This window comes from Lutra lutra, chromosome 4 (genome assembly GCF_902655055.1).
Source record: "Lutra lutra chromosome 4, mLutLut1.2, whole genome shotgun sequence".
Lineage (NCBI taxonomy): Eukaryota > Metazoa > Chordata > Mammalia > Carnivora > Mustelidae > Lutra > Lutra lutra.
Genome location: NC_062281.1, coordinates 49,285,881 through 49,307,877, shown reverse-complemented (window position 1 = coordinate 49,307,877; position 21,997 = coordinate 49,285,881). Strand labels below are relative to the sequence as shown.

Below are 21,997 nucleotides of genomic sequence, written 5' to 3'. Positions count from 1 at the left end.
ATATCTGTTTCATTTTTTATTTTCTCTTTTTCTTTTCTCTATTTGAATGTGTTAGCCTTTATGTTCTGATTATATTAAATATTGTCATTTTTGCTATTTCTAACATGAATTTTGTCATAATGTTATCTTTCTCTTTTTCCTGAATTTAGCCTGTTTATTTGTAATATCTTTCTATTGTCTTATTTATATTTAATGTCATGTAGCTCTTTGTTTTTCTTTTATAAGAGATGTGTGTGTGTGTGTGTAATTGTGAGGGCTTTCTTCCCACATCCTCTGTTTCTTCTGATGCATATTATTTGACTTTTATTTGGAAAATTAATTGTTTCTCATTATTCTTCACACCTTCCCTTAGGGTATGTTTTGCCTTGGTACCCAGATTATTGAATGATGGTTATTGTTTGAAGATAGATAACTTGCGGAGAAAAGATAGCAGTAATACAGCAGACAGAATGAGTTTTCTTGTGTGTTAACTTTGAATACTTTCTCTTTAACTTTGAATACTTTCTTATCGACTCTGTTCTGTACTCTTCCTTAAATGATATTGCTAATTAGTATTGTCATAATTTGTATTCCAAAGGTTTCTTGATAGTGACTTGTCATCTATTTTTGAATATAGTTGACACATAATATTACATTAGTTTTGGGTGTACGACTTAGTGATTTGACAAGTTTATACATTATGCTATGCTCACCACAAGTGTAGCTACCATCTGTCCTGTTACATCGCTATTACAATACCATTGACTGTATTTCTTATGCTGTTTATTTGGCCTCTCTTTCTCTTCACTGACTGAGACAAGCTGCTTCTTTGTTGTTTGGCACTTAACATTTGTCATCCTACCACTACAACAACCTGAGTCTTAAAAAAAATATGGGTATATGTGGAATCCTTGCTCAGCTCTACATTCCATATATGTCATAGGCTTCAGATTCCTGTTAGTCTGTCTAAGTCTCAAGAACTTCCCATTTCAAGTAAGATTTCATTAGTTATATTCTTTAGGTTTATACAACCTTCCCCTAAAGAACTCTGCTTATTTTCTCAAACGAGATAAACTTTTGTACCTCTTAAAATTTATTGAAACTACACTATTTAGCTGATATTTTTCAGTTTGTAGTTTGGAAATACGGTAAATACTTAGTATTTTTTCCTTTTTCAAGTTTTTATTTAAATTCCAGTTAGTTAATATACAATGTAACATTGGTTTCAGCTGTATAATTGAGTGATTCATCACTTACATCTAACACCCAGTGCTCATCATCAGTGCCCTTCTTTTTTTTTTTTTAAGATTTTATTTATTTATTTGACAGAGATACAAGTAGGCAGAGAGAGAGAGAGAAGAGGAAGCAGGGCCCCCATTGAGCAGAGAGCCCGACGTGGGGCTCCATCCCAGGACCCTGGGATCATGACCCGAGCTGAAGGCAGAGGCTTTAACCCACTGAGCCACCCAGGCACCCCCATCAGTGCCTTTCTTAACACCCATCACCCATCTACCCCATTCCCCCACCCACCTCCTTTCCAGCAACCCACAGTTTGTTCTCTATAGTTAAGAGTCTCATAAATACTTAGTTTTAATGAAGACCAAAATTACTTCCTCTTTTCACACTTTGTTATTTAGTGGGCACTTTGCCATGGTGATATTTTTAATGCCCCAAACGACATTGATGTGATCTTCAATCTTCTGTAGGAGAGAGGTAAAATGATTAAAATTTGATAACGTGCAAGGGGCAGGAAGTGTGTTGTGTGTGTGTGTGTGAGAGAGAGAGAGAAAGAAATTTTAAGTAAAGTTTCTGTTATCTTGAAATTGATTTTCAAGGATGATGTTCATGTATTAGTGGAGTGCAGGTTAGAGTTTTGTGCTGGAGAGATTGATTCAAGGACCCTAAGTGTATGTAAAATAAGTGCAGGTAAGATCATGGAGGAAGAGGATCTAAGCTGAAAAGACAGAGGGATCGAGAATGGATTCATGGACAAGAGAAATGAGCCAGGAGAGCAGTCTACTGAGGAAGAAGCAAGCAGGGAGAGGATAGTGTCACAAAAGCCTCGTAGGGAGGCTTCACCAGGGCCAGATGTCACACAAAATTTAGTGTTAGGAAGACTGAAAAAGTTATTGGACTTGAAACTCTAGGATTTCCTGTATTCTTAATGAAACAAATTATAATGAATAATGAAAGTGGAAGATAAATTATAGTGAGTGGAGAAGTGAATCTGAGTTGAAGAAGTAAAGATGAATGTAGATTACTTTTCCAAAATTGTTGGATATAAAGGGAAGTTATTTTGATAATTTGTTGCATAATATCCCCCTCTTCTCTTCCTTCCTCAGTTAATATATGTATATTTTAACATCATAACCCACTTATACAAGGGACAGGAACAACATAAACCTACTTGTGTAATTGTCTATGTTGTACATCAGCTTTTAGTTATAGAAGTCCTTGATTAGGCTGTATTCCTTTGCCCCTTGGAGGTTTATTTAATTGACATTTTTCAGGTTCCTTATGTTTATTCAGTGTTATTTTGAAGGAGAATTAACTTGGGTATTTTAGAAAACAAAATTAATTGAAGGGAAACAAAGACACTATTTTTTTTTTTAAAGATTATTTGTTTGAGAGAAAGAGAGCACTCAGGGAGAGGGGCAAAGGGAGAGCGAGAAACTTAAGCAGACTCTGTGCTGAGCATGGAGCCTGGTGTAGGGCTCAATCTCATGATCCTGAGATCAAGACCGGATATGAAACTAAGAGTTAGATGCTTAACCAACTGTGCCACCCACATGCCTGAAACAAATGCAATATTAATCATCAAAGTAGGACTGTTTAATTCCCTATTATTACACAAATCTAGACTTACTTAAAAGCATTGAACTGGATCACTTATCCAAGTATATAGAAAGAATTAGTCATGCTTATAGTGTCTAATGGATCATTTATTTTCTCTGTGTTCCATACTTCAGTCCTATGTTAGATTTCACCACCTGCTTATTTGTAGAAGTACTGCTGTTCTTACCATAAAAAAAAAATTATTGATAGTGTTTCTGTTGCTATTGCTGCTGAACTGTTTCTTTGTGCTCTGAATTTTGCATTAAGCAAAGTTATCACTGTATTAGTTACTAGAGTGTATCTTCCAAGTACTTTTGAAGAGGTCTCAGCTTTCTGTTTTCCAGATAACCATACCCTGACAATTCCACGTGGTCACTGTCACATTTTCTCTTTGGCTGTGCTGTCCATCTCTTTTGTTACCCAGTAGCCACTCCAATAATCCTAATTTCCCAGTAAATAGTAGTTTTGCATTTATACTTACTCTTAGCTTTTAACCCCTTTTAAAGGAAAGTTTATTGGAGAAAAATAGTTTAATTTTATTTTAACACTCACAAGACCCATTTTTAAAAATTTTTATAACCCCCACAAAAAACATACATAATTGATTCTACTGCACAAATATAAAAATACATATCCACCTCTGGACAGACATTAACACACATAAACAAAAGATCACCAATGTATCACTCAGGTAAAACATTGGATTTTAGTTTCTTTATTTCAGTAATATACAGTGAGCACTGTATCTGTAAAAAAATTGTTTTTTTTAATTGTGCCATGAATTTCTTGTTCTTTGTCTCTAGTTTAGGATTTACTTTTTAACCATCCTCTTGTATCAGCTTCTAATCTTCTTTCAAACAAACTGTGGTCAAAATCTGTGATTTCCCATCATAGGGCTAAGCCCCCTCTGCTTCTGTCAAAAGCCCAGCTAAAATATATTCATGAGGGAAAACAAGATTGGAAAACAAATGTAAACTTAGTCCCTCTGAAACTCCTTAAGCTTTATCCTGGTATTAAATTTGATCACCAGAAAAGCTCAACTTCCAGTCTCTCCAAAGTTATAATTTCATGTTGAAATCTATTGAATTTTTATTTTTAATGAAACTGCTTCAAAGACAAGATTCATTATGTTGTTCAACACCCTTTATGTAAAGTCCCTTGTTACAAATACCTCCTAGAAATGAGAATCAGCAAAGAAATTTTTTGGTGAATTGTAAGATGTCCTTCTAGGCTGTGTGTACTTAGTATACAGGCTGTTCTGGTTTTGAGTTTACTTGGCTGTGCCAATTTTAGGGCAAAGCCTTTACCATCAAGTGCTATAGCTTTTTACAGGCAAGTTGATGCCTCAATTTTTCTATTCTCTGCTAGCAATTCTTGGTCTTATAATATCCATCCTGTGATTTTTTTTTTTTGTAAGCTATTTTAACTGAAGGATGAAGATATTTACTTTTTAAAATCCCCCCTTTAAGCCAGAATTTCTCAAACCTTGAACTTTTTTTTGGAAATATCTATGACAACCATCCCCTTTTCCTGTCCATACGAGACATCAGGGCTATTTCGGATCCTATTTTTAAACTGGTTTGGGACATTGGACTAAACTAATATTTCATAGAAGTCTTTTCTTAATCCATCAATCTACAAATCTACTATAATTAGGATTTTATACAATATCCTATATTAGAAATATGAGTATACTTAAAAGTATTTTTGATAAAATGTAGCTATAACTTGGCTTAATTAAAAGAATTATTCCATATGTTGCTAAAATGCAATTAGGTAATTTTCTGATTCTTAAGCCTTAGCTAAGTAATATAGTAAGAAAATACCTAAATCATGTAATTAGTATTTTCAAGTTTATTAAATGGTTATGATTTATGTGGGTAGCAACTAGTTTTCTGTTTAAATTTATTTCATTCCAATTTCATTTTTAAAAAGTATGTATTAGAATATTTAAAAAGTATATATATTGGTTATTAATTTTAGATCACAGAAGGCTTAAACAAAATATCAAATTTTGTAATTCAATAATTTGAAATTAAAATTGATAAGTTGGACATGTCAAATTCTACTGGGATGTGGTCAATAAGTACATTTTAAAAAGTTTAGAAGTGCGTTAAGCTGCTGATTTTCTCAATACCTTTTCATGAAGGGAAGGAATAATGTGCATGTTGGTATTACTGCTTTCTGTTTTACAACATTTCTAACAGCATGCATTCTCCTGGAGAAAGGGGAGGACCTGTGATGTGAGTGACCGTCATTGTAATGATGCTTACCGCATTCAGTACTCCATCTTCCTTTTCATCTCCTTTGAAGGATGTCAGTTCTTTCTGGCACTGAAGGAGAATTGCAATTATTTTGCTTCTTGGCTATGATCTTGGCTATCTTCCTGCTCTTAAGGGATATTGTGTGATTTGCTTACACATGAACTTCAGATGGAATTGCAAACTGAATCCAGAAATTGGAAGGTGCTTTGAAGAGGGGCTAGTGAAAAATGGGGGCCTGAATGGATGAAATAAAACCTTGTAGTATTCCAGAGAGAGAGAGACAGAGACAGAGAGACAGGAACCTCAAGAACACTCTTCTTTGAATTGTCATGGTATTGTCAATTCACATTCTAAAGGTACAGGATGGGGATTCTGAAAGGCTTTCTTCCAGAGGAGGGACATTATATGACACCTATAAACTCCAACAAACAAATGTCAGACCAGATTTGACATCAATGAAAAACATTACATTCTTTGTGTTATTTAATCACCTTATTCAATTCTGCTTGTATTTCAAGGACTGATAATATTTCACTTCCATGGTCACTGAATTCTTTTACTATAATGAATGTTTGGAATTAAATTCTATTTATAATCTTGGTTAATAAGATTATAGAAAATTACTCCGATTTCTAATTGATTTTTTTCAGGGTTGAAAATGTCTAAGTACATTGATTATGGCCAGTTGAATGCATTGTGCCACATAAGGGGACTGCAATCCAGGTAAGTTATTCATGTGTTTCTTTTTCTTTCATTCAGATGAATATGAACATGTCTGTTTTATGGATTAAAATATAGTTTTATGGATTTAAAGTATAAAGTATAGTAAACTATTGTTGACTCCATATGTACTTCATTTACCACATAGATAAAAAATATTTGAAAAACTGGAAGTTATTTCTCCAGGTTAAAGGGGCAGAATATGTGTTATATTTTGAGGAAACAATTGAGTGTGAAGCAATTCATGCCTAGGTTGGTCCTTTCTAAGACTTAAAATTTTAGTCATAAAGGGTGAAAGCTTTAAATGGTTGAAAACACAAATCCGGAATGAAATAAGTACTTTAGCTGTGCATGGGAGATACCTGGTTGAAAGATGGAGCCAAAGAATTAGGAAATACTAGGGCTCAAAGCTCAGGAATCCTAAGGTATGTGATACTTGAAGATATAATTTGAAAAAAATTATTATCTTGCCAACTCTGTTTCCCAGGTTGTGTTTTTAAAATAATAAAGCTAGTTAGCTTCTTACGTATTAGTCAGTATCTATCCACTCTTCCACTTTCCCTTATTAAGAGAGGACCTTGCTTCATCTTTAATGGGACTACTGAGAAAATGCCCCTATATATTCTGTTGTATTGTATTGTATTGTATTGCATTGTATTGTATTCTGTTCTATTCTATTCTTTATGTTAAGTGCCCTTCTTAACATCTTTTTTTTTTTTTAAGATTTTATTTATTTATTTGACAGAGAGAGATCACAAGTAGACGGAGAGGAAGGCAGAGAGAGAGAGAGAGGGAAGCAGGCTTCTTGCTGAGCAGAGAGCCCGATGTGGGACTCGATCCCAGGACCCTGAGATCATGACCTGAGCCGAAGGCAGCGGCTTAACCCACTGAGCCACCCAGGCGCCCCTATGATAAGTGCCCTTCTTAATCCCCATCAGCTATTTCCCCCAGGCCCCCATCCGCTTCTCCTCTGGTAACCATCAGTTTATTCTCTATAGTTAAGACTGTTTCTTGGATTCTCTCTATCTCTCATTTTCCCCTTTGCTCATTTGTTTTGTTTCTTAAATTCCACACATCTGTAAGATTAGATGGTATTTGTCTTTCTTTGACTGATTTATTTCACTTAGCATTATACTCTCTAGCTCTATCCACGGTATGGCAAATGGCAAGATTTCATTCTTTTTATGGCTGAATAATACTCCTCCGTGTGTGTGTGTGTGTGTACCATATCTTCTTCTTCCATTTATCCATGATGGACATTTGGGGGGCTTCCATAGTTTGGCTATTGTAAACATGCTGCAATAAGTATAGGTATGCATGTATCCCTTTGAATTTGTGTTTTTGTATTTTTGGGGTAAATACCTATGGATCATAGGTAGTACTGTTTTTAACTTTTTGAGGAACCTCCATACTGTTTTCCACAGAGGCTATACCAGTTTGCATTCCCACCAATAGTGTAGCAGTGTTCCTTTTTCTCTACATCCTTACCAACACTTGTTTCTGGTATTTTTGATATTCTTGTATTTCTGATTTCAAATTATTTCTATATCTTCACCAATCCTGTCATTTCTTCTTTTTTCAGAGAAAGGGAGGAGGATGTGCTTCTTTTTCTTGGGTTTCTCCTGAGAAAGATTCTTTTTCTTAGGCACTTACGCCTTCTTCTCACTCTCAGTGTCTTTCTGCACAGACGAAGAATCAACAGGCACTCCCAAGTTATGCCACTTGGCTTCAAACTTGGCTCAGGCACTCGCAGAATGTGTGACCTTGGATTGGTTACTTAATTTCTCTTTACTTCAGTTTTCTTATTTTTAAAATGGAGATAATAATAGTACCATTTTACAGAGTTATTGGGATGACTAAATGAGCTAACATATGTAGAGTAAACAGGGTCTGGCACATAGTGAGAATTATGTAAGTGTTATTTTAAAATGATTATTGCTATTCAAAAAGGCTCGTCCAAGTTTTTAGGTGTTGAATATATCTTATATGCTGGACCCTTTCCTAACACATAAGAAGCTAGTTCAGGTTTTGGAGCTGAATGCCTTTTGTCCTGTCATTTCCTTTTGCTTTTTTGCCCAGACATAAAAAACAAAAAACAAACAACAAAAAAAAAAACATGGGGCACCTGGGTGGCTCAGTCTTTAAGTGTCTGCCTTCTGCTCAGGTCATGATCTTGGGGTCCTGGGATTGAGTCCCACATCTGGCTCTCTGCTCAGCGGGAAGCCTACTTCTCCCTCTCCCACTCCCCCTGCTTGTGTTCCCTCTCTGGCTGGCTGTCTCTGTCAAATAAATAAATAGAATCTTTAAAAAGCAGACAAATAAACAAAGCTTGTTTCTAGACCTCTCCCTCCACTCACCTTGGGTGATCATAGCAAGAGAGATTGAATCATCTAGATGTGGAACTGCCAAAGTATCCATTCTACATAAATCTTATACCTTTCGTCTTCCTGGTTCAACTATCTCTTCTAAGTAGAGCTCTGTCACAGTCAGCTGCTCCAAGCCCAGTCTGGTTGTCCTGCTTGACATCCTTCTATTAAAGTCTTATATTTACTGTGCCTTTCCTTAGACACCAAATCCTGTGAATTTCTTGGGTGTTTTCTTTTGACACTTTGGTATACACCAGGGATCTGGGAGAGGGCATATTTTGGGTACCTGTATATATATATTTTTGGGGGGGTTTAGGGTTTAGGTTTTAGGGCTTAAGTTTTAGAAAAAGAATATAAGATTACAAATGCAAATATAGATTTGAAAATGAATATCTTTTTAGAATAAGATAATAAGTTACAACAAAATGATGGTTTGGCAATACAGGTCCTATTCCCACTAAGATTTCTTTATGCAGATTATCAGAAATATATACATTGAATTCTTCCAGAATTACAAAGCTTTCAGTTGATTTAAAAAAATTGGGAAGAGATTTAAGAAAAATGTATTCTTCCATATTTATTTATTTTTTATGTATTATATGTTAAAAATGACCAATGAAATATTCTCCTATAATTAAAAAAGAAAAGCTAAGAATTAAATGACTCAAGGATTGACATTTTTTTTTTTTAAAGATTTTATTTATTTGACAGAGAGAGATCACAAGTAGGCAGAGAGGCAAGCAGAGAGAGAGAGAGAGAGAGAGGAGGAAGCAGGCTCCCTGCTGAGCAGAGAGCCTGATGCAGGGCTCAATCCCAGAACTCTGAGATCATGACCTGAGTGGAAGGCAGAGGATTAACCCACCCAGGCGCCCCAAGGATTGACATTTTTGAACATGAAAACTACCGAGGGTTTGATTATATTATATATATATGTTTGTATATAAATCCTACCAAGGATTTGATGATATATATTTATAATATATATAATATTTACATATTATTCACATATATATATTTTAACTATATATATAAACTCTTCTTTGTCGTTGTCCTTCCTTTGGCCCATGGTGGGAGGATAAAGGGGAGGCTGCTACTCTCTACCACTTTCTGTGTGCCTCTACCCTGTACTCAGTCACAGCTGTTGAAGCTACTCCTGTCCCCTTCCTAGGTGTATGAGAACTCTTCTCACTGGATTTTATACCCTTGTGCCTGTGTGTTTGTACAAAAAGCAAGCCCCAGTGTGTGATGGCTGCGCCCAAATGCATGTAGTCAGTCAGTTGGTGTCTGTCTGATGTTTCTTCTCCTCTGAGAATAAAGGCAATATATTAGCATGTTATTCTGGAATTTTTTATTGCAAGTAAAAAGAAAGTGTGTAACAAAGAGGAATGATGTCACTTTGGATTTCTAAATTCTTGGATGTAAGACTTCTCATCTCTAGTAGACCACATATTCCATGAGGGCAGAAGATTTGTTTATCTTACTGCTTCCTACCCCTAGACATTTGGCATAGAGTTCAATGTTTTTTCTTTTTTTAAAGATTTTATTTATTTATTTGACAGAGAGAGAGAGAGAGATCACAAGTAGGCAGAGAGGCAGGCAGAGAGAGAGGGGGAAGTAGGGTCCCTGCTGAGCAGAGAGCCTGATGCAGGACTCGATCCCAAGACCCTGAGATCATGACCTGAGCTGAAGTCAGCAGCTCAACCCACTGAGCCACACAGGTGCCCTGAGTTCAACGTTTTGAATTGAGTTACATTCTAATGTTGAGTGGAACTAAATATCTTCTTGGTGCTTTAAAAATGTATAAGGGTTTTCTACGTGTTGATTAGGAGGAAAGCTATGTATTTATAGTGTGATTATTTATTTACTTACTTAAAAGATTTTATTTATTAGAGAGAGAGACACAGAGAGAATGAGAACGAGTGAGCACATGGGGGAGCTGCAGAGGGAGAGAAAGAACCAGGGAGTCAGACGTGGACCTGGATGCCAGGATCTGGGATCATGATCTGAGCCCGTGGTACATGCCTAACTGACCGAGCCACACAGGTGCTCTTTTATTTATTTTGGTACTATTGTCTAGAGAGCTAATCATTTTTAAACATTTTTTAAAAAGCACCTTCTGTTGGTTTGACATTTCATGCTTTGGAGATTTTTTTCCTTTTAGTCAAAGTACTTGATCAGTCAGCTCTTACGTTTAGAGCTCAGTTTACTTAGGAATAAACAGAGTAATATGGTTTAAAAGGAAATGTATGTTCTCCCAAGTTTCAAATAAACAAACAAACAAACATGAGGCTACATGTTTGCAAATGCATTTTCTTATGTGGCCTATTATTCTTGTAATTTCATGCAAAAACCTTTAAACATGTCTTAATTTGGAAATATAAAAGATAAAGATAAATTTGTACATTTGTGTGAGAGTGGTGCTTGTCAGTTAGCATTGTGACTGGGATATAGAGTTCAATACTTACTAGTGATTAATATTACTAATATATAGCCACTTATCCTCAAATCAGAGGACTATATATATATTGTGCTGACTATATATTTTTTATATTTACAGAGATTATAACTCATAAATGGGTTTTAGCCCAAAGTCCATTTTTAAGTTGACTATCTAGCATCATCTCCCCATACACAAAATATTATAGAGTCAGAAGATTGTAGAACAAGAAGTTAACTCAGAAATCATCTAGTGGAAGCTCCTCAACTTACAGATGATTAATTTTGCCTAATTTTCCCAAACTGTATCTTTTATTTTGTACTTTTACATTAGAAAAGATGAAAATGATATCCTTAAAATTATAGTAATTAATTAAAATATTAAAAATGACATTCAGTAATTGTTTCTCATTGCTTCAGGTTAAGGTAAAGTACCCTAAGTTACTAGAATATTTTAGAGGTTGATGGAGAAATTATAATAATAGAATAATAGAAATTAGTAATAATAATAAAATAGAAATAATAAAATAATAGAAATTATTTTAAGGAGGCTCCTGGATCAGTTTAAGGCTCTTAGGGTCTATTGATAATGGTTGGCTCTTCATTATAACTATGTTTATTGCAAAATATATTATCTTTTTCTTAGTGAGGGTGTTTTGTTAATTCTATTGGTGTATCAGGCAAAAGCAAACATTTTTTGATGTAAAAACTAAGATAAGAAGTGATAGGTGATTTTTATTTTTAAGGGAATAAAGTGTGGAAGAGAAGGAAGACAAGAAGATCTTTGAAAATAGGTCTTATGATTGGAGCATTTAGTCCATTTACATTCAGTGGGAATCCTGAAAGATATGAATTTAATGATATCGTGCTGTCTGTAGAGTTGCTGTTTCTGGTGATGTTCTCTAGTCCTTTATAGTCTTTGTCACTTTTGGTCTTTTCTTCTCACTCAAAGAATCTCCTTTAATATTTCTTGCATGGCTGGTTTAGTGGTCTCGAACTCCTTTAGTTTTCTTTTCCTGTCTGGGAAACCCTTCTTCTCTCCTATTCTGAGTTATAGCCTTGCTGGGTAGAGTATACTTGACTGCATATTTTTCCCCTTCAGCATGTTGAATATATCATTGCCACTCTCTTCTGGCTTGCCAACTTTCTGTGGAGAGATCTGCAGCTAGCCTAATGGGTCTTGCTTTTTAAGTTAGGGACTTCTTTTAATGTTTGCTTTTTGGATTTTTTCTTTACCACTATATTTTGCAAATTTAAATACAGTATGTCTTGGTGTTGACCTGCTTTGTTGATTTTGATAGGAGTTTTCTGTGTCTCCCGGATTTGGATGTCTGTTTCCTTCCCCAGATTAGGGAATTTTACAGGTATTATTTCCTCAAATAAGCCTTCTATTCCTTTTTATCTCTTTCTCTGAGACTTCTTTGAAATGAATATTATGTCTGATGGAGTCACCGAGTTCCCTGTCTACTTTCTTGATCCATCATTCTTCTTTTTCTCTTTTGTACAGATTCATTATTTTCCATAATTCTATCTTCTATATCACTTATTCATTCCTCTGCTTCTATCCTTGTGGTCTGTCTGGTTTTGAATCACAGTTACTGCATTCTTCATTTTGGGCTGATTGTTTTTTAGCTCTTTTATATCTGCAGTAAGGTTCTCCCTGATGTCTTCCATGCTCCTCTCAAGCCCAGCTAATATCCTTAACACTATTGCTTTAAATTCTGGATCAGGCCTATTTCTTACATCTGTTTCAATTAGATCTCTGGCCATTATTTTTTCTTGTTCTTTCTTTTGGGATGAATTCCTCTGTCTTGGCATTTTGTCTAGGTCTCATCTTCTGTGTGGTAGAAATCCTGTTATGTTTCCTGCTTCTGAGAGTAATGGTTTTATGAAGAAGAGATTATATAGTGTCTAGAGTCTGGTGCTTCAGGAAGGGTCTGTGGTGTGTGCTGTGTGCACTCTGCTGCTGTGTTTTGCTGTTCTGTCACTCAGATTAGTCATTGGAAGAGGTTCTCCTTGCCTGCAATGGACAGTGTTTGAACCTTGGCCAGAGTATGGTGAGTTTTAACTAATTGGGTTCTGATCTACTTGTTAAATGAGACCTAATGCTACTTTCACTAGAACTGAAGCTTTGCATAACTCTATGGTTGGTCAGTAGACATGGTGCATGTGGGGGGTTTTGCTGGTTTTTTGGGGAAGGGACCTGCTGAACTGGTCCTTAGGGACACTTGTCTGAGAAAAGCAGTACTAGCAGAGCCTAGGGGGGAAAGATTTGGTGTAAGCAGGTTAGGCAGCCAGTTCTGGCACTGTGCTGTTTTCCTTAAGTTGGTTTATGCTGAGGTTTATGGGGAGGGAAATGGTGCCAGCCAGCTCCTTTGTCCCCGGAGAGGGGACTCTGTGCTTCCTGCTCTTAGGGAAACACTCTCTGAATAGTGAATGATCATCCCAGGTGTTTTTCAGATTACTATGTTCACACTCTCTGTTACTAGGTTGCTTGCCTGCGTGGAGCAGCTCAGTGCACTTTGGGCTCTATCCCAGCCAAGCCTGCTGACTTAAAACTTCAATCTTTAAGGACCTAGTGTGGTGGGGACTGGTGCTTGTTTTCTGGGGGAGGGTTTTTCCACACTGGGACTTATGCAGGTTTGATGAAGAAGGGCAGTTGCATCATAGTACAGGGGCATGGGATTTGGAACAAAGCAGGCTAAACAGCCAGTATGTGGTTTAGCCACCCTCAGGAGGTGTCCCTGTGGCTGTGCTGAGGGTCAGAAAGGGAAATGGTGCCCACTGACTCTTTTGTCCCTGGGGAAGTGACTCTGAGAACACCAGCTCTTACAGATGCACTCCAAGAAGAGTGAATAGTCTCTTCCCCAGTGCCTTAGGGAATCCTGTGATGGTGCCCTGTTCCCATCCCTTCCCCTATCCCCAGTTGCTTGTGTGCCATCCCCCCAGAAATAGGACAGCGCCCTCAGGTCTGTATCCCAGCCAACCCCACGAACCTCTAAAACTCCTGTTTCTTTGAGCCCTGCATTTTGGAAAAACACAAAAATCAGCCTCTCTCAGTTTCCCAGACAATACTCTGGGGAAGTGTTCTTGTGGATATCCCTGTGTCCTCTACTCTGTCTCACCTTGCTTCTTGACTAGGCCTCACTTCTCTCTACAGCATCGTGATTCACTTTTCCCCCAAACCACATCTCTGCACTTCCTACTTTCCTCAATATGGTCTTCTCTCTCCCTCTAGTTGTGCGGTTTATTCTGTCAATCCTCAGATCTCCTTCCTGGCTATTCAGAATGATTTGATAGTTATCTAGCTGTGTTCCAGGGAAGAAGCAAGCCTAGGGTCCTCCTACTATGTTGCCATCTTAGCTTCCCCCACTTAATGTATATAGTACAGTACTGTAAATGTATTTTCCTACATTTTTTTCCTTTAGTTTACTTTATTGTAAATATACAGCATATAACACGTCTGACATAAAATTATGTATTAATTGACTTTTGTTATCAGTAAGGCTTCTGGCAAACAGTAGGCTGTTAGTTAAGTTTGGGGCCATCAAAAGTTCTACATGGATTTTCAACTGCAAAGGGGGTTGTTTGGAGGGTGGGGAGTGCCCCTAACTTTGCTACGAGCCTCTGTAGCAAATTAATCAAGCCTGAACTTGGAGAGAGTCATGGAAATCTGCCCCTGTGACCAAATTGAACAGAGTTGTGCATAATCTGGGGATCTGCTACATGTGATTGGCATCTGAAGTGAGATGGGAACAGTCTTGTGGAACTGAACCCTTAATCTGTGAGACTGAGCACTACCTCCAGGCAGTGTAAGAACTGAGTTAAATTCTCAGACACCTTAGTGGTATCCCCAGAATTGCTTGGTATTTTGTGGAGGGACACCCCCATACACATTGGAATTTGCTCCAGGAACCCATAATCCCCTTCTTCTCTAATTTCTTGTCCTCTTAAGGAACTTTGTTCTAAAGGATGTTTTCTTAGATAAACCTTCTCAAGTTAGAGAAGCTATAAATGATTTCTAAGATGTGATTAACCCTCAAATATCCCTGTATCTTGATTTTAAGAAACAAACTCATATTCTTATGAAAACTTGCTTCTCATCTCTATTCCTTATAATATTATCACAATTAGATTCTGAATTCCCAGAGGGAAACAATCATATGAGTTTGGTTCACCACTGTATTTTCATTGCCTATTTCAGTTCAAGGAACATAGCTGGCATTCAAAAGATATTTGCTGAGTGCCTGCCATTTACCTAGTAATTGAAGCATGAAAATCTTGTAGGCATGTTTTACACACTTTCTTTATTTTTCCATATGTTATACTTAGATTCTACTGTTCCTTTGTATTTCTAATACTTGCTACTTATTTTTTACCCAGTACTCAATTCTAGTTACTTGTCTAGCTACCTGTCTCCAGGACTACTACATTTACAATTAAAGTTCCACTTTCAAGTCTTTTTTTTTTTTTTTAAGATTTTATTTATTTACTTGACAGACAGAGATCACAAGTAGGCAGAGAGGCAGGCAGAGAGAGAGAGGTGGAGACAGGCTCCCTGTGGAGCAGAGAGTCCGATGCGGGGCTCGATCCCAGGACCCTGGGATCATGACCTGATCTGAAGGCAGAGGCCTAACCCACTGAGCCACCCAGGCGCCCCCTCAAGTCTCTTCTTAATTCTTCATTGTGTACTACAACAAAGTAAATCTTTTTATTTCATTCATATTTAAAACAAATTTTTTTAAAGGTTTTATTTATTTATTTGACAGACAGAGATCACAGGTAGGCAGAGAAGCAGGCAGAGAGAGGGGGGAAAGCCAGCTCCCTTGCTGAGCAGAGACAGGACCCTGGGATCGTAACCTGAGCCGAAGACAGAGGCTTTAACCCACTGAGCCACCCAGGTGCCCCATTATTCATATATTTTTAATAGACTTTATTTTTTGAGCAGTTTTATGTTTACAGAAAAATTGAGCAAAAAGTAGAGTTTCCAAATACCCTTTACTCTCCTAGTTTCCCATATTATTAACATCTTGTGTAAGTGTGGTATCTTTGTTACAATTAATTAATCAATATCGGTATATTACTATTGACTAAAGTCTATGTTTATAACAGGATTCACTGTGTTGTACATGCTAGGGTTTTTGATAAATGTATAAGGACATGTATTCACCATTACAGTATCATATAGAATATTTACTGCTCTAAACATTCCTTGTGTTTCACTTACTCTTCCCTCCTTCCTTAATCCCTGGTAACCACCAATCTTATTATTTCTATAGTTTTACTCTTTCCAAAATGTTACATACTTGGAAAAATACAGTTTTTAGCTACTTCAAATTGATTTCTTTCTCTTAGCAATGGTACATTTAAGATTCCTTCATCTTTTTTCATGACATGATAGCTCATTTCCTTTTGTCACTGAATAATATTCATTGTATGGATGTGCTTCAGTTTATCTATTCAATTGAAGAATAGTTGCTTCCAAGTTTTAGCAATTATGAATAAACCTGCTATAAATATTCATGTACAGGTTTTTGTGTGAATGTTAAGTTACCAACTTGGGAAATACCAAAGAGTGCAATTGCTGTATTGTGTGGTAAGAGTATGTTTAGTTTTGTAAGAAACCACCAGACTGGCCTCCAAAGTGTTTCTACCACCGCCTTTCCACCAGCAGTGAATGAGAGTTTCTATTGCTCCATTCCTTGACAGAAATTTGTGTTGTCAGTGTTCTGAATTTTAGCCATTCTAACAGGTGTGTTGTGGTATCTTGTGTTTTTTTGTTTTGTTTTGTTTTTTGTTTTTTAGAGAGAGAGACACACACAAGTGGGGGTAGGCACAGAAGGAGAGGAAAAGAATCTTAAGGAGTCTCTATGCTCAATGCAGAGCTCTACATGGGGCTCAATCTTAGGACCCTGAGATCTTGACCTGAGCTGAAATCAGGAGTCAGACACTTACCTGAGGAACCCACACACTCCTGATATCTTGTTATTTTAATTTGCATGTCCCTGATGATATATAACGTGGAGCATCTTTTTATATGTTAATTTTCCATCTGTATTTCTTCTTTGTGAGTTGTTTGTTCATATCTTTTACTCATTTTTTAATTAGGTTGTTTGTTTTCTTATTGTTGAGTTTTAAAAGTTATTTTTATATTTTGGATATCAGTCCTTTATCAAATAGGTGTTTTGCAAATATTTTTTCCCAGTATGTGTATTATCTTTTCATTCTCACAGTAGTGTCTTGCAAGCAGAAATTTTAAATGCTAATAAAGTTTAACTTATTAATTTTTCCTTTCATGAATGATGTTTTTGGTGTTTAATCTAAGAAGTCATCACCACATCGAAGGTCACTTAGATTATTTTCCAATTTTTTTTTTTCTGCAAGTTATAAAATTATGGCTTTTACATTTAGGTCTGTGATCTATTTAGAGATAATTTTGTGCAGGGTGTAAAGTTTGTGTACCCATGCATTTTTTTTTTTTTCCTAGAGAGATGTCCAGTTGTTATAATACCATTTTCAGAAAAAAATATCCTTTCTGTATTGAGCTGCCTTTGCTCTTTTGATTTGATCATGTGATTGTATACATGTGGATCTATTTCTGGGCTTACTGTTCTGTTTCATTGACCTTTTTGTCTACTCTTTTTTGCCAATATTATTTCTCTGAAGTGTTTGTGAATTTCTACAGATATATCTTCAAATTTAATTTCTTATTCAACTCTCTCTAATTTGATCTCTATCCTTTTCATTGTGTTTTTAATTTTAATAATTATAATTTTCATTTTGAGAAGTTCCACCAAGTTCTTTTTTCAAATTTGTCTGGTCATTCCTGATAGTCTTTTCTTATTGATCATCACTGTTATTCTATCTTTTATTTCTACAAATATCTTATACCATTCTATACCCTATATCTAACATACCAGGATTTATAGTCTTTAGGAGTATAAGTCTCATGCTCCACTCATGGTAACTTGTCTTTGCAGATAATCTTTCTGCGAAAGACTTGCTTATTCTTAGCATGTAATAATATGTGACCTAAATTGTGGATACTTTCCCCCAGGGAGAATTTATAACTTTCTCTTCCTAGAACCAGGGTATTATGAAGAAGCTGACATTATTTCATTCTCCTTCAAGAATCTCTCTCTAAATCAAGGTCCTCAGGCTGGGCTCCCCTCCTTTTTCCTTGGGTCAAGTTGCATTTTCCTCCCAGTGCCCTCCTCAAAATCCTACCCCTCCTATCTACTTCTTGCTCGCATCTCAGGTATCCACTCACTTTCGTTTCCTTTTTGTTGCAATGTGGTGCTCCTCAGAGACATCACTTACTCCTTGTCAGATCAACAATGTAATCCAGAAAGTTCTTTTGCATGATATGTGCAACAACAGAGTTCTTTAGAGAATTGGGACTGCCACGATTTAGAAACTGAAGATCTTTTTTCTAAGGTGCGATGTTCTACACTACAGGACAATGGGTGCCAGATATTTTCTTTTTCTTTCTTTCTTTCTTTTTTTTTTTTTTTTAAGATTTTATTTATTTATTTGACAGACAGAGATCACAAGTAGGCAGAGAGGCAGGCAGAGAGAGAGGTGGGAAGCAGGCTCCCTTACGAGCAGAGAGCCCGATGTGGGGCCGGATCCCAGGACCCTGGGATCATGACCTGAGTCAAAGGCAGAGGCCCCAACCCACTGAGCCACCCAGGCACCCCCAGATATTTTCTTTTTAATAGTTCTGTTACAACAATGAATATTTCCCTTATACTCATTGTGTAGGTCCTTTAAATAAAGAAGTAGAGTTTATATCTCTACACTTAAAAAAAATACTTATCTGTTTTAAAGAGAGAAAGCACAAGCAGCAGGGGCAGAAGGAAAGGGGGAGAGAATCTCAAGCAGACTCTATACTGAGCATGGAGCCTGATGTGGGGCTGGATCTCAGGACCCTGAGGTCATAAACTGAGCTGAAACCAACAGTCAGATGCTCAACTAACTGAGCCACTGAGCCGCCCCTATATCTCTACATTTTTAATAAAATGAAGAATTTGTTACTCTATGCATATATTCTGTACCTGGGTTTGTAGTAATAGTTATTATTTTTACATGCCTAATATATTGTGAATGGTGGGTCAGAGCTTTGCTTTTATTACTTCTAACTAGTACAACAATCCGAAAGGTAGATATTCCTTTTCTAAAGATAAATAAATGAGAAGTTGGAATTGTTTATGAGACAAAGCACAACTTCAGTTTATATGCTAATTGAGTATTTGTTCTGAAAATAGGGGAAGTAAAATTTTATGACAGGTCAATATCCCTATAAAAGGTTTAGATTCGGTCTTCAAGTCATATCTTTACAGTTGGCTTTGTCAAAACATATCTTTTAATTTTTTTCCAGAAACTTTATGAAAATAAAAAATGTAGGGATTAATCTTTATGATTAATGTATCTACTAATCAACTGTAGTGGCATAGGAGTAGAGCTCCTTTGAAAAAATAATCAAATAATTTTGAAGCCATGAAGTCATTGGTAGTGAGCTGTATCCGTAGATAAGGAAGATGATCAAATGTACTCATAACTAGATAATAACATTTCAAAAAATTTCAGAGGTAAGTCAGAGGAAACTGAATGGATTGACACTTTATAGTGGCATTATCTGAAGATTGCTGATTGATTGATCTTTCCATTTAGTAGCTAGGGTATGTTAAATACATTGGCCTTATTACAGAACATTTTTTTCTTTAAATTACTAGTGTAATAAAATAATGAGATCCATTATATACAATGTAATATATAATAAATAAAAGAAAACATAAACCCATTTTATATAATGTATAATATATTATCTCTCTCTCTGTATATATATATAAAGTGAACTTAATTTGTATTAAATTACACCTGCACCTTCTTCTAATGCAGAAGAATAACATTTATATATTTTTTGGTTTTCATCAAATAAATGTATAGGTGATATAATATTTATTTATTTATTTATTTATTTATTTATTTTTTTTTAAAGATTTTATTTATTTATTTGACAGAGAGAGAGAGAACACAAGTAGGCAGAGAGGCAGGCAGAGAGACAGGAGGAAGCAGGCTCCCTGCTGAGCAGAGAGCCCGATGCGGGACTCGATCCCAGGACTCCGAGATCATGACCTGAGCCGAAGGCAGCGGCTTAACCCACTGAGCCACCCAGGCGCCCTAGGTGATATAATATTTAAAAGAAAAATTCAGGAGGAAAAAATCTATAGAGGTTGAATAGATTCAACTTTTATGACTTGTTTTAATTAATTTTTAAAATGAAAAAATGTAAATTGCCTTAGGGAAATCACATAAATATAATTCATCAATAAGTATTTTATTAAAAGTGTATTATGTTCCCAAATTTGTAAGCAGAACTAAACAGGATGCAGAAGATATATGCAGAAAATATAAGTTGTTTTAGGGTATCTAGCAGTTATAGACAAACCCTAAATCTCAGTGGTTTAACATAATAGAAGTTTCTTTGTTTCTCAGATCAAGGCTTATAGGGTTATTTTTGATTGGTAGGCTGTTCCTATTTAAAAAAAATTTTTTTTAAATTTATTTTCAGTGTAACAGTATTCATTGTTTTTGCACCACACCCAGTGCTCCATGCAATCTGTGCCGTCTCCAATACCCACCACCTGGTTCCCCCAACCTCCCACCCCCTGCCCCTTCAAAACCCTCAGATTTTGTTCTCCCATCTTTGTGTGTGGTTTTCACATCTACCCTACTCATTTGCTTCAAGTTGGAAGGGAAAAAGACATGGAGAATCTTAGGTAGGAAGATTTTTTGGTGAGGTTGGGAGCAGATTTTGATGGGCCTGGTCTGGAATGGTGCTCATTACTCTCACACTCTCTTCCATGTTCCATTGTCTAGAACTCAGCCATGAGACTACATCTAAGTGCAAGAAAGGTTGGGAAATATAGTTTTTAGCTCTGTGCCCAGGAAGAAAAAGACATGGTTTGTTGCAACATAGAGAAGATTTTGAGATTGATATAAAATCATTGTATATTAAAAGTAGAATTGTTATTATTTAGACATGTATCTATTAATTGATATATAAGGAACTGAGGCATATGAAGGATAAATGACCTGCTTAAGTTTATATAAGGTAGAAAAATTAATGTATAAATTCAGATCATTTTGAGCCCAAGACTAAGGTTCTTTTATTTCTTATCATAGGCACAACCTAGTAGAGAACACAAGAAGTAACTACGTGTCATGTAGTTAGGGAACACCATCAAGGCCATTAACTGGGGCTCCTTCTTTGGCCTGAGATAGTGTAATTGGTATACAGCCAGAAGATTATTTTGATTGAGTCACACAGTAATTTAAAACTTTTTAAAAAAGTAAGTCACTGTCTTAGTCTGCTTAGGCTGCCATAACATAAAACCATAGATTGTCTTAAACACCAGAAATTTATTTCTCACAGTTCTGGAAGCAAGAAATCCAAGCTCAAGGTGCCAGTTGATTCAGTTTCTGGTGAGAATGCTCTTCCTAGTTTGCAGACAGCTGCCTTCTAGTTGTGTCTTCGCTTGGCCTTCGTGTGGCCTTCGTGTGTGCATGTGGAGAGAGAGGTCTTTCTCTTCCTCTTCTTAGAAGACTACCAGTCCTATCGGATTAGGTCCCTACCCTCATGATCTCATTTAACTTTATATTCTAAGAGCTTCATCTCCAAATACAATTGCATTAGGGATTGGAGCTTCAACATATGAATTTTGGGGGGACAAATTCAATCTACAGCAGTTACTAATATTTAAAAATCAAAATTTCACATGAAACTTCAGACGTCTGGCTTCTGTAAAAGCAAACTAAACGAAACAAAAACAAAACAAAAGCCTGCAGAGTCTGACCACTTTGGACTTTTCTTAATATGGGATAAAAATGAGAAAACACCAACAGCAGAGAGAAAGGAGGGTTGTGGGTTTATGGGCATTCTTTCCAGTTCAGCACAGTCCCCACCTTTTAATACGTGCTTGGCTATTGTAAGCATTTAATTTTGTGACCTTTGGCTATAGAGCATCCTGAAAGTGTTCTAGAGCTCTTGTGAGTAAATCTATAGGTTTTGGATGTATCTCCCCTTCATCTGCTTGAGGAAATTGAAGCTCTTTCTTTGTGTGTGAGTTTCCTTGCAGATGAGCATCAATAAAGTAATGAATTTTGTCAATAGACAGTGTTTACTCATAGCCTAGGAAATTATGAAAGTTATTTTGTGGACAGTATTCAAGTGTCAAATAGCTATTTGGATCCATAGTCATCCTTGCCATAATTCTTAATCTTTCTGTGTCCCTGGCTGTCTAATTATATTTACATCATTTCTCTTAATCTACTTCTCCTATCCATATTTAGAGGCAATTATTTTTAGATGTCACATAGTTTTAGACAATAATG

At 36.3% G+C, this 21,997-nt stretch overlaps 1 protein-coding gene across 1 annotated transcript in view; it reads left to right on the top strand.

Annotated features, from left to right (window-relative positions):
* CNBD1 (cyclic nucleotide binding domain containing 1) overlaps nt 1-21,997 on the top strand; it is a 472,936-nt gene that overhangs the window by 11,296 nt on the left and 439,643 nt on the right. Inside the window, exon 2 of the mRNA XM_047728365.1 lies at nt 5,729-5,801. Coding sequence (XP_047584321.1) covers nt 5,729-5,801 — 73 coding nt within the window. The remainder of the gene's footprint in view (nt 1-5,728; nt 5,802-21,997) is intronic.